General features: G+C 39.1%; 1 protein-coding gene across 1 annotated transcript; it reads left to right on the top strand.

The window, feature by feature from the left end:
• Window positions 1-6,589: 6,589 nt before the first annotated feature.
• On the top strand, window positions 6,590-7,072 carry LOC137954981 (uncharacterized). The gene has a single exon (XM_068801873.1). It carries the CDS (start codon window positions 6,590-6,592, stop codon window positions 7,070-7,072), a length of 483 nt encoding a protein of 160 aa, XP_068657974.1.
• Window positions 7,073-11,531: the final 4,459 nt, after the last annotated feature.

Raw genomic sequence — 11,531 nt, 5'->3', positions numbered from 1 at the left:
AGAGAAGGTTTGATCAGATCATGCAACACTTGGATCTAATTCCAATTATTAACTAGAAACTCCACATAATCGAAAGGGGAATGGCAGCAATGCATGAAAGGGCCGCGGTTGAGAAGTATTTTGCCCAGATAGCTGAGAGAAAGGTCATGGAGCAAAAGTCACGAGTAGACGCTGTTCGGATGGGAGGAAAAGCCACGGCCCAAAAAGATTAACAATTTCCACACAGGGAAATCAAGAGCCAAAGTCAAACAGAAGGGACCCTGGAAATCCAAAATCGGAGTCTAAATCCTCAAATCCGAAATCGTCCAAAACCTCGTAAGAATTGGCCGATTTGGGTTTGACCTCAAATTCAAAGTCATAGTCTTTTGTAGAGGAACCAAGAGGTCTATTCGTCATTTAACCTCAAGGTTCTTCAGACCAGACCTATTCTAAATTTTGGCCACGACATCCTGTTGTTCGCCATCGGAAAAGGGTGCTCCTTCGAAAAAAAAAAATTGGTGGGCTTTGGCTTCAGAATGACACTTATCCCTCTAAATCTCGACATCGATAGCCCAGCGGAAAACAAACTTCAAAAAATTTTGGGTAAACTTCTGAGACGAATTTCTCTAAATTTCATCTTCTCTTTTCTCAAATCCCTCGATGTTTTACAAAATATTCTATGGGTGAGGTTTTTATTTTTCTATTGTTGAGAACAGCAGCAGTGAGTCTATTCCTTATCAATTGGGCAATGTTGGGCTTAATTTTTTGGGTCTCATGTATGCTGCTCAGGCCCTGTTCGTGGAAATTTTCAACCAAGTGGGAGTTCTGAGTATGAGAAGGTAGCCAACGTGGGAAAAATTGGAGATGAATTTTTTTTGGGTATTTTGGGAATGGTTGAGAGAATTATATGGGGGATGAATTATGTTGAATAGTAGGACAAATTGTCCACTGGCTGCTGCTATTACAGTGCAGAAAGGGGTTCCAGTAGATAGACGTGTTGGAGCTAATTCAGGGGAGATAAGAAAAATGGAAGATGACGGGCAGCTGTATGATGATCGCCACCCACGCCAAGTCCGATGAGCGGTGAGGCTTCAAGTAGAGACTTTTCGGCGGCGAAGCCAACGAAATCTCCAAAACGTTAAAAGACAGGAGACTGAAACTACTGTATCGGTCGCTGCTACTCATCAAACTTTTTCTTCGGATATGCGACTGATATTATCTCTCTCTGGGGGGATGGAGCAGGTGAACGCAAAAGCTGTGTATGATGAAATAGGGGCTTTATGAAGAAAAAATAGTAATGTGCTTTCTGTGTGAAGAGCCAGTTGCTCCCAATGATCAAATTTTGCAGCAAGAACAACTTGCAATAAAGTGAGCCACCATCAAGAAACAACTATCGTCAAGCAAGAGTTTCTGATGAAAGAAAAGCAAAAAACATAGGATGGAGGAGGCTCCAATGATGAGGATCAGAGCAACAAGATTTGTTGGGATCACGAGTTATTAGAGGAGATGAGAATAATCCATATAATAGAGAATAATCAACCATACTAAAAAATATGAGCAAAGAAAAGAAAAAATAATAACTGGTTTCTTTGAATTTGAAAACCATAGATGGGAGTCCTGAAAATCAAAGCTCTGATACCATGTTGATTTTCAGAACTCCATGAATTTAGCTCATGGAGAAAAAGGGAAAGAAACTCATTGGGAGAAAATAGGAGGAAGATGGGTTATGGAATTGATTCTTCTTAACCCTCCCCCTGAAGCTCTATTTATAGATTTATGAAACTAAAATATTATAATAATACCCCTGAACTTAGGGTTTAGGGTTTAGATTATAACCCTAGAACTTTAACATAATTACATCAATGCCATCTTTATGAGATAATCCTTTATTTACCATCTTGCCATCAATTTATGTTGGCCTATGGGCATTCACCTTGATCTATGGACCTTGAGCATGTCTTCTATATCTCTTGAATCCATGGGTTTTCCATGGTCTTATGGGCTTGGGCCCATCTTCTTATATACTTTGACATGTGTACCTTCCTTGATCGTGTGGGCTTGGGCCCTTTCTTCTAACATAGAAGAAGTACAAGAAAGATGTATTTTATTCTATATGTTGTGAATAAGTTTATGTGACCAAAATATTCAATAAAGGGGGAGCACAAAAGATGAAGCTTCTGCATCTAACAAAAAATATTTATATTGGATTATGATTATTTCATGGGTCCTTCTACAAGGTTTATTATTTTGGTTTGTGTTATATGTGTTGGAAGATGGTTCTGTTATATTATAGTTGCTGCTATTATGACTCTTTGGATGAGATTTTATTATTGAAGAAGAAGTGGCCTCAGTACCTATTCTCATACCATAATTGATTTGACTCTAAAAAATTTCACGGTTGGGACACCATGAGATTCGGTGCCCGGATTGGGGCATCATGATAAATTTAACTCTCAAAAATATCACAGTCGGGATACCTTGAGAGTCGGTGTCCAGATTAGGACACCATTATAAATAAACCCACTACCCCCCTGTAATGGCTTTTATTACTCCTACCACTTGAGAGTCGTTGTCCTGTGGAGGGACATAGTGGTGGACACTTCAAAGAAATGCCGATAGACACACTACCTATAGAAGACGGAGTGTGCCCCACATCTGGCATTAGGACTAGAGTATGAAGCAATGTCTTACCAACTAGAAGTGATTTTTACTCTCACTTATATTATGCCAGTAGAGCCTCATGGAAGGACACAATAGCGTGAGGGGGAGTGTTGGATGATGAAGGCATATTGGAAGATGTGTCATTTTATATAAAAATATTTTATACATCATTTGCAGCAAGCTGGGAGTTCTTGATGTTCTCTCACCCCCAACTTGAGGGGGAGTGTTGGATGATAGGGCCCAAGCCCACACGACCAAGGTAAGCCCACATATCCAAGAGTATTATAAGATGGGACACACGACAAGGGAAGGCTCATAAGATGGGCCCAAGCCCATAAGAAGTAGGACCCACCATGATTACCACGAGCTGGCATCCTTGTCACATAAGTTTGAAGGTCAAGAAGGACTCACAAAAGCATCTTTATCTTATGGTCACGTCCTAGAAGAGTTCTAGTTTGAATTATGTCTGTCTTTTATCTATATTGAGTTTTTTAAATATGCTAGGACATATCTTTAAGTGTTAGAGTTTGGGTGTAATTGGGACAAAGGTAGTTTTATTGTAATTGGACTCTACTACCCTCCTCTATTATCGATAGAGGTTCATGTACTATGACTATAATAGGTTAATGAAGTCAATGAAGTATTTCTCTTTTTCATAAATTCAACCGAAACCAATAGGAAGAGGAGTTTGATAAAAATGTTTGCAAGCAGTTGATAGTGTAACTGTGATGCACTTGAAGACATCCCATGGTTACTTTTTCATGAATAAAATGATAGTCGATGCCTATTTGTCAGCTGCGACTGTGAAAAATTGGGTTGTGACAAAAATTTGTAACACTTAAAGCACATAGAAGAAATGGAGGTTTGGTTAAACATATATGTAAATATTTGAGAAGAAATTGAATCCATGTTATTTTTTCACATGTTGAAATGAGTCCCTATCTGTCGTTTCGTTGAAGAGCATTGTATTCTAATTTCATGGCATCATGCCATTGGGAGTGTAAGAGAAAGTTATATGATATAGGCTAAGATGAATGTGTGACTACATGAGCTAGAAAAGATGAGGTAGCTGCCTTACATTTTTCTCTTGTCATCATATGGTGATGGTTAGGTATTTTAGGTAGAGGATGAGATGAATAAGGTGGGTAAAAAGGAAGACTAATTTCAATATTACCAGAAGGAAGTGAGGAAGTTGGACAGGGTGTTGGACTTGGTAATTTTTTAGAGATTATTTTTTGATAAGGATGAAGGGTTAGGAACATAGATTTTGTAAGAAGTTGATAGTAATGGAGTAGTTGAAGTTGTGGGTGTTTTGTCTAATGGTTTGATAAAATCATTAACTCTAAGAGGAAAAGGGTTAGTAAGTAATTCTTAATTTTTTAGATAATCTATATGGAAAATGTTGAAGAGAAAGTATGAAAGAGTCTTACATGACTCTCACAATAAGAAGTCTTACAGAGCCACAATTATTATGGAAGGAGGTCTCATAGAAGAGTTTAAGTTAAAAGGTGTATTAGTTATGTTATTCTTCTATTTATGTTGGGTTATTTAATTATGCTAGGACTTATCAATAAGTGTTAGAGTTTGGGTGAAATTGGGACAATGGTTGTTTAATTGTAATTGGACTCTACTACTTTCCTCTATTATAAATAGGGGTTCATGTACTCTAATTGTTCAAGTCAATATAGTTTTTCTCTTTTCCACAAATTCAACAAAAAAATGATTCATAAAAAACAACATGTTGAGTGAAAAAAAATGTTGAGTGATGGACAAAAGCATTGGTACCCTTTATAAGGATCATGATACCCAAAAATAAAAAAAGAACGGGATCCAACTTTGCCAGATTGATGCCCGTATCACCAATTGCCCAAGACCTCAAACTACTGAACCTTGGATTATAGGAATTCACTAAAACATCCTTCATTCTAAGTATATCTGTTAGGATAAGAGTCCCTAGAGCTGCTATGAGATCAACCAAAAACTCCCTATAGCAAAACCGAAGTATTAACAATTGAAGGCAAAAATGAACTATATTAAAGATACTGGAAGATAAGAAATACTGATTTTATAAAAATTACCAAATTTATAAGAATGCATGATAATTTTTTTAAAAAAAAGTAAATACACAATGTCTAGATATAACAAGGAGAATCAATAAGAAAAACATTCAACAGAGTCGAGATAAAAGGAGTAGCATGCAAACATCTTAATAGAGGTGGAGCCCTATGATTCTATAATTTTGAAAATTTTAGTGACCTCCCATTGTATAGTCCTAACCTACTACATTATCAGTCTTCAACTACCTTGAAAAACTAAAATATTTGAAGCCCCTATGTTGAATGCAATATGGTCTTGTGTTTGAATAAATAGTCAATAATTCAACAATTAAAAAATAGAACCAACTGAAAGTAGAGCAAAGCATTCATATATTCATCTAGCCTTCTTTCTTCCTAAGTTTTTCCATTTTTACCCCTTTGGATAATGAGATACTTTATAGGATAATAAGGAATCAGTAATGTAGAGCGAGGAAGTCCAAATTGCTTTATAAAGAAAGTAAACAAATAAATAAAGTGAAAGAATTCAATAAGACGAGATGTTAGTAACAACTTCTTAATTATGGCAATAATTTTCTGGATAGAAGATGTGTTAGAATTAAAGCCTAACCAAAAAACTAGCAACTTAGGAGGTCTATTGTTCAACATTTAAGCCAATAGCACTTCTGAACTTTTATCAATGTGGGACTATTCCCTCACAACAATATGAATGATTACTCAGGGAAAAAATGAAAGCACCTTAATTAATAGAATATAATGGGAACCATTACATCATCATTAAAAGGTTTATTAATTATCTTGTGAAAAGCTGCCTTCATGAATCTAGCAGCTTTTTTTTAATGAAAAGAGCTTTCAAAAAAATTAGTTTGCAATCATTCAACAACAAAGAAAAGGACAAGACATGAAACAAATCTCAAAATGTACAAAATCACTAGACACACAACATAACCTTTCATTATCCGACTTTATAATTGTTTACATACAAGTCCAGGCATATTTTGGTTATTTATGATATATTCCATATTATATTTTTCTCTTATTTAGGGCTATTAGATAGAGAAAGTTTACTTTTATCTCTGTTTACATTTTCAGTGAATTTAGACATGTATTTTAGGAGATGTAATTTTGAGTATTGAGGGGTATTTTTGTCCTTTTATAGATTTTCACTTAAACCCTGATTGTAAAGAAGTTGGACAGGCTTTTCTGGCTCGGATTCCAAGGTGGCAAAGTTGGTGATCTTCCAAAAAAAATTTCCTCTTTTATTTTCTCCCCAAATCACATATTTTTCATGGCATCAACCAGTAGTGCAAGTCTTGGCCAGGTTTCTTTCGATTTTATGGATCTTCTCTCCATTTTTAGCAATCTCCTTGAAGGTTTTTCCCTTTGGACTGGTAAGGTAAAGTTTCCAATTTTTCTCTTTTCTTCCTATGTTAGCCTATTGGAAAATGATTATTACTTCTATTTTATTGATTGTTGAGATTTAGAAGTGTTTGATGATCCAAATCAGTGAAAATTTCTCAAAATCTCCCTGCAACATCAACCCAATGATTGCATCATCCTTGTTTCTTGCAATTAGGTCATTCTTTCATCGATTTATTTTCTTAATTACTAAAATTGAGTGAATTGGGTGGTGAATTGCCCTAATTGAATTTGGTGTAGGCCCACTTGAAGCATATAAATTTGGGGATAGTATTTCCCTTTTGTTAAATGATGCTCTAGTGTACTGAATTGTTGTGTTTGGTGATATTTAATGGTTGATTATAGCACATAGGTTGTTGTCCAGAGGACTCGGAGAGCTCAAATGTGAAATTCTCTCAATCTCTAGAATCCAGTTGAATGGATGGAATTATGTAAACTGGTCCAGATGAGTTTTGATGTATTTGAGGGCTATAAGAATGGCAAAATATATAATTGATGATCCCCCGGTGCTTGTTACTGAAGATTGGGTGGCAAAAGATAATTTAGTAATGACTCGGTTGGTCAACAGTATGGAATCCAAATTTAATGACCAGATTTTGAGTTGCAATACTGTTAAGGCAATGTGGACTACTTTGGCTTTCATTTTGTCTCATGAAATTAATTTGTCAAGGATCTATGAGTTGTATGTGAAGTTCTTTAATATGAAGCATGGAGGTAGATCAATGACAAATTATTTCACTGATATTAGGGGACTACAACAGGAGATTAGTACATTCCATCCTTTTACTACGAATGTTGAAGACATTCGTAAGAAAAAAAATCAGATTCAAGTAGCCCGGTTTTTGGATGGTTTGGGGCTTAAGTATGATGCTATTAGAGCCCAACTGTTGGTCAATGAGGATGTGACCACCCTGAGCAAGCCTTTAACAAAGTTCTTCGATTTGAAGGTGCAGTTGTAAATAAGAATGAGTCAGGTCGAACTCTCTTAGAAGTAACTGCTCTTAACCTTTAGTCTTCTACTAGTTAGTTTCATAGTGGTAATGTTGGAAGTGGGCCCAAGCCCACACGACTAAGGAAGGTCCACACATCCAAATGTGTTAGAATATGGGCTCAAGTCCATAAGATCAAGGACGGTCTACTTATCCAAGAGATGTGGAAGATGGGCTCAAGGCCCTCAGACCAAGGAGAAGGCCCACCTGCCCATCCTATGATGACATGAAGGTAAATAAAGTGTCATCTCATAGAGATGGCATTGATATAATTAGTTTAAGTTCTTGGATATTATTGTAATTTTATATGTCTATCAATCTATAAATTGAACTTAGGGGGAGGGTTAGGACACAAGTCCATAACCTCTTCTTTCTCATGTTTTCTCCTAATGGGCCTCTCTCTCTTTTTCTCCATGAGCTAAATCCAGGAGTCCTGAAAATCAACATGGTATCAGAGCATTGATTTTCAAGACTCGTACTTATGGTTTCATTTTAGAATTCAAAATATTTGTTTTCTTCACGTTATCTTCTTCCATCCTTAATGAAAACAAAGCATGATAGCTTTCGATGCCTACGATCTTCATTCTATCCTAAAACAAAGCTTGTCTCCCTGGATGTGTCCCATGGTCTGTGGGTGTGCTTGCCTGGAGGTCCGAAACTATATTTTGTTTTAGTCTTGGTGTAAATGGGTCTTGCACGTTGAACCATTAAAGTTTTACCTTCCTTGTCTTTGTTTCTAAAACCCGTTTTTTTTTTTGCCATCACCATCTTAGATACCTCTCTCTTCATCTATTTCTTCTCTCGGTAGATGCTCCTTCAAAGATAGGAGGTCTCATGGCTATAAGTTTCCTTCTGTGGCTCAATGGATTGGAGGACTCTGGTCATGCAAACGAGCCCTTCAGAACTTTCTTTACTTCACCTGAAGTCAGAAATGGTGTCTTGTCTTTTCCTTATGCGCCCTCAACTTCTGTCACTTGCAACTATAGCATTGTGACGTTAGACTTTGGATGGTGTCTTTCATATTGGGATACACAAATCGTGCAGCGACGACACCCAGCCTGCATGGGGTAGAAAAACTACATCGATTGACCAGCGTGCGGGCTCTAAAACGTCGCCACTTTGGAAGGAGCAAAGCTGGCTTAGAACATACTCCAAACAGAAATAGCGGCTACCTATTACTCTGGAAGAAAAACCACCCCAGGAACTAGACAATGTCAATTGGCCATCATACGAGAGACTTTGTTTCCTCCTAAATGGCACTGACATAACCAATGCAAAAGCTGTCAGTGAGGAGGAATTCAAGTTCCAAATAGAGCCCATGGACTGATTTATTTTGGGAAGTCTCTTGCTAGTTTGTCTCCTTGCGCCAACTCCATTGCCATTTATAGAGATTCATCGGTTGCTACTGTTATGTCTATTTTTCTGAAAGTCTCGTGGCTGTCATCCCAAAATTTCCTGCTATCAGATTGTATCTCCATATCTGCCATACATGTTGAGGAAACTCAGATGGAAACCTCTTTGTGATAGCTATTCTCCCTAGCCATGGAAGCTTCTTTTTTGTGATTTCATTTTTTGGCTGCTACTCCGGAATCTTTGGTTCAATCACTGTTGTCCCGCTCTGTTCGGAAGTGAGAAAGAAGAAGCATTGTTGCCAAATTCCCTAAGTTAGGAAACGGGGTTTAATTGAGCCCCGATTTTTTATTGAGACCAAGACTGGGCCAAGTTAACCCAACGACCATTGGGTTAACTGCTTCTACTTCTTCCTGCTTGGGTAAACTTGAGCCAACTCGATCCAGGTCAACTTGGTCTGGGTCAACTCGGATTTGGGTCAACCTGACTCGGCCCACTGATTTTCTTCCTCGGTGATACGTGTTCGGATCCCTATTTGTATACCTATTTCTTTCGTGACTTGGCTATATTGGTCTAATATCTGACCCGGCTTGACTTGGCCCCTTTTCTCCAATTGGATAATTATCTTGTATTATTATTCGATTCCAACATACTATTTGGTGCAACTTCCTTATTTAGTGATGGTCTATCTGCGGTTTATTTTACAGGCGATTTTTAAGGATTATTTGGTACGTGTTATTGGGCCAAGGCCCATTTCAATTGCTGCTATTGTGTCTCTTTGGTTGAAACATTATTATTGAAGGACTTCCCAGTTGTCGATTGTTGTCAGCATTGGTTATTTTGATGAAGAAGAAAGCACATGGTGGCCCCAGAATATTATCTTCTAGGTGATTATCCGTTATCCCCTTAATTGGCATTTATTACTCCTACCATTTGAGAGTCGGTGTCCTATGGAGGAACACGGTGATGAAGGAGTTTTATTACACTTCTGAGCAATGCCTATAAACCCACTACCTACAGGAGTGTGACCAACATCTAGGATGAGTTATTTGACTGGAGTATGGAGCATGTCTTAAGGTTAGGAGTAATTTTACTCTCACTTATATTATGCCAGCTAGGCCTATTGAAAGAGACAACCAGCATGAGGGGGAGGGTGTTATGGACTCCATAACATCCCGAGTTATCAACAGACGTAGGAATTAAATTATGCTATTTCCCTTTGCATGTATGTTGAATTTTGTTTGGTTTGGTTTGAATGTAATTTTGCGTGAACCATGTGACCCATGGGCCTGAGTTGTAATTTCGTCCCCAAACCTATTTATTGGGACAAAGAGCTGAACGAAGATTAAGCATTGAATCATTTAGTTTTAGCCAGGTCGGATTCTCCCTCAGAGGTCCAGGTCGAGCTTCCTTAGGGGTCAATCTATTTCCACCATTACACGTTCCAAGAACAGGAGTTCTCTTCCTGCGTCAACAGCCAATCTGGAGGGAAGAGAGGGAAGAAGGGTGACAAGATCCATGGCCCGGGAAGATCCCAACATCTTGGTATCAGACAGGTCCACCCTTGGGGAGTCCTCTTCCCCAGAGGATTTCCGTCAACTGATTGAGGAAAATCGTTAGAGGACAGAAGCTCAATATCAATCCATTGACGAGGTTCATCAGACAGCTGCTGACCTGCGTTCAGCCATGGAAGCCATGGATGCATCAATCTAGCTCCTCCTCAGGCGACATGAGGACAGTTGGCTTCGAGTGCCACCGCCGGGAAGCTATACACCACCAGCAGAGTACCACCCACCACAACTGCGCCACCCACATCCCCCATTGGGACCTCGCGCTACTACCTCTAATTTGGTTCCCAAGTATGTGAAATTGGACTTCCCTACATTTGATGGGTCTAAGGACCCCTTGATCTGGTTACACTGATGTGACCAATTCTTTTACCATAAAAAAACACCGGCGGATGACCAGGTCCAGTTGGCCGCATTCTATATGCTCGATGAAGCGCATCTATGGTTCCACCAATTCAAAAATGAACATTTGGTTCTTGATTGGGATGTATGTAAACAATCTTGGTGATTTGGTGAATTGGTGAATTTGAAACAGACGGGCACAATTGAAGTGTACCAAAAGATCTTCCAAGAACGCTTGACCAGAGCCAGCACCAATGTCAGGCCCTCCCAGTATGTTAACCTCTTTACTGCTGGCTTGACAGAGGCCCTGTGTCTGGAGGTTGAATTACATGAACCTAGAGATTTGGACCACACTATGAACTTGGCTAGGACCATTGATACTAAACAGCGAGTTCTGAAGGAATCCCTAGTCCGAAGACCAGCTTGGCCAAGCAGGGCGACTACCACTGCACCCTCACCCTATTCAGGGCGTCCACTTACTGGACACAATGCAACTCCACGTGCAGAGAGTTCTTCCTCTACGCTGCCAGTACCATACATAAAAAAATTGAATAGACAAGAGACGGAATAGAGGAGGGCAAAGGGTCTTTGTTTTAATTGTGATGAACAGTATGTCCAGGGTCACATATGCAAGATATTATTCAGTGTGCTTCTCTGTGAGCATACTGAGGAAATACTCCCAGACGAAGACAATGTTGAGACAGAACAAGATGCCTCAGTAGTTTCACTCCATGCCATGACTGGCATGCACAGTTCCAACACAATGCAAGTTTGGGCCAAGTTGCACCATCTACAGTTACAAGCCTTAGTTGACTCTGGCAGCACACACAACTTCATAAGTCAGCCAGTGGCAAAACAGCTTGGGTTGGTAATCAAGCAGAAAATAGGCCTCTCATTCACAGTGGCCAATGGGGCCAAAATCGCCAATGTGGGTATCTCTACAGCCACCCCATTTTGTATTGAGGGACACTCCTTTATTGCCGATTTCTTGGTGATTCTACTGGTAGGATTTGATTTGGTACTCAGAGTTAAATGGCTCTAGAAGTTGGGGCCTATCTTGAGGGATTTTTAGGCCCTGACCATGACCTTCACAGAGGGTCAGCGTCAGATCACCTTGCATGGCACACATGCTACTGTGCCCTGCACACTTCAGGCAGTTCAGGTCCAGA

The sequence above is a fragment of the Aristolochia californica genome, unplaced genomic scaffold (assembly GCF_029961685.1).
Source record: "Aristolochia californica isolate CCGP_79_NKW_82.1479 unplaced genomic scaffold, dmAriCali1.0.hap1 SCAF_2, whole genome shotgun sequence".
In the NCBI taxonomy this organism is placed as follows: Eukaryota; Viridiplantae; Streptophyta; class Magnoliopsida; order Piperales; family Aristolochiaceae; genus Aristolochia; species Aristolochia californica.
Note: the sequence above shows the minus strand (reverse complement) of the source record. Positions and strands in the feature narration are given on the sequence as shown.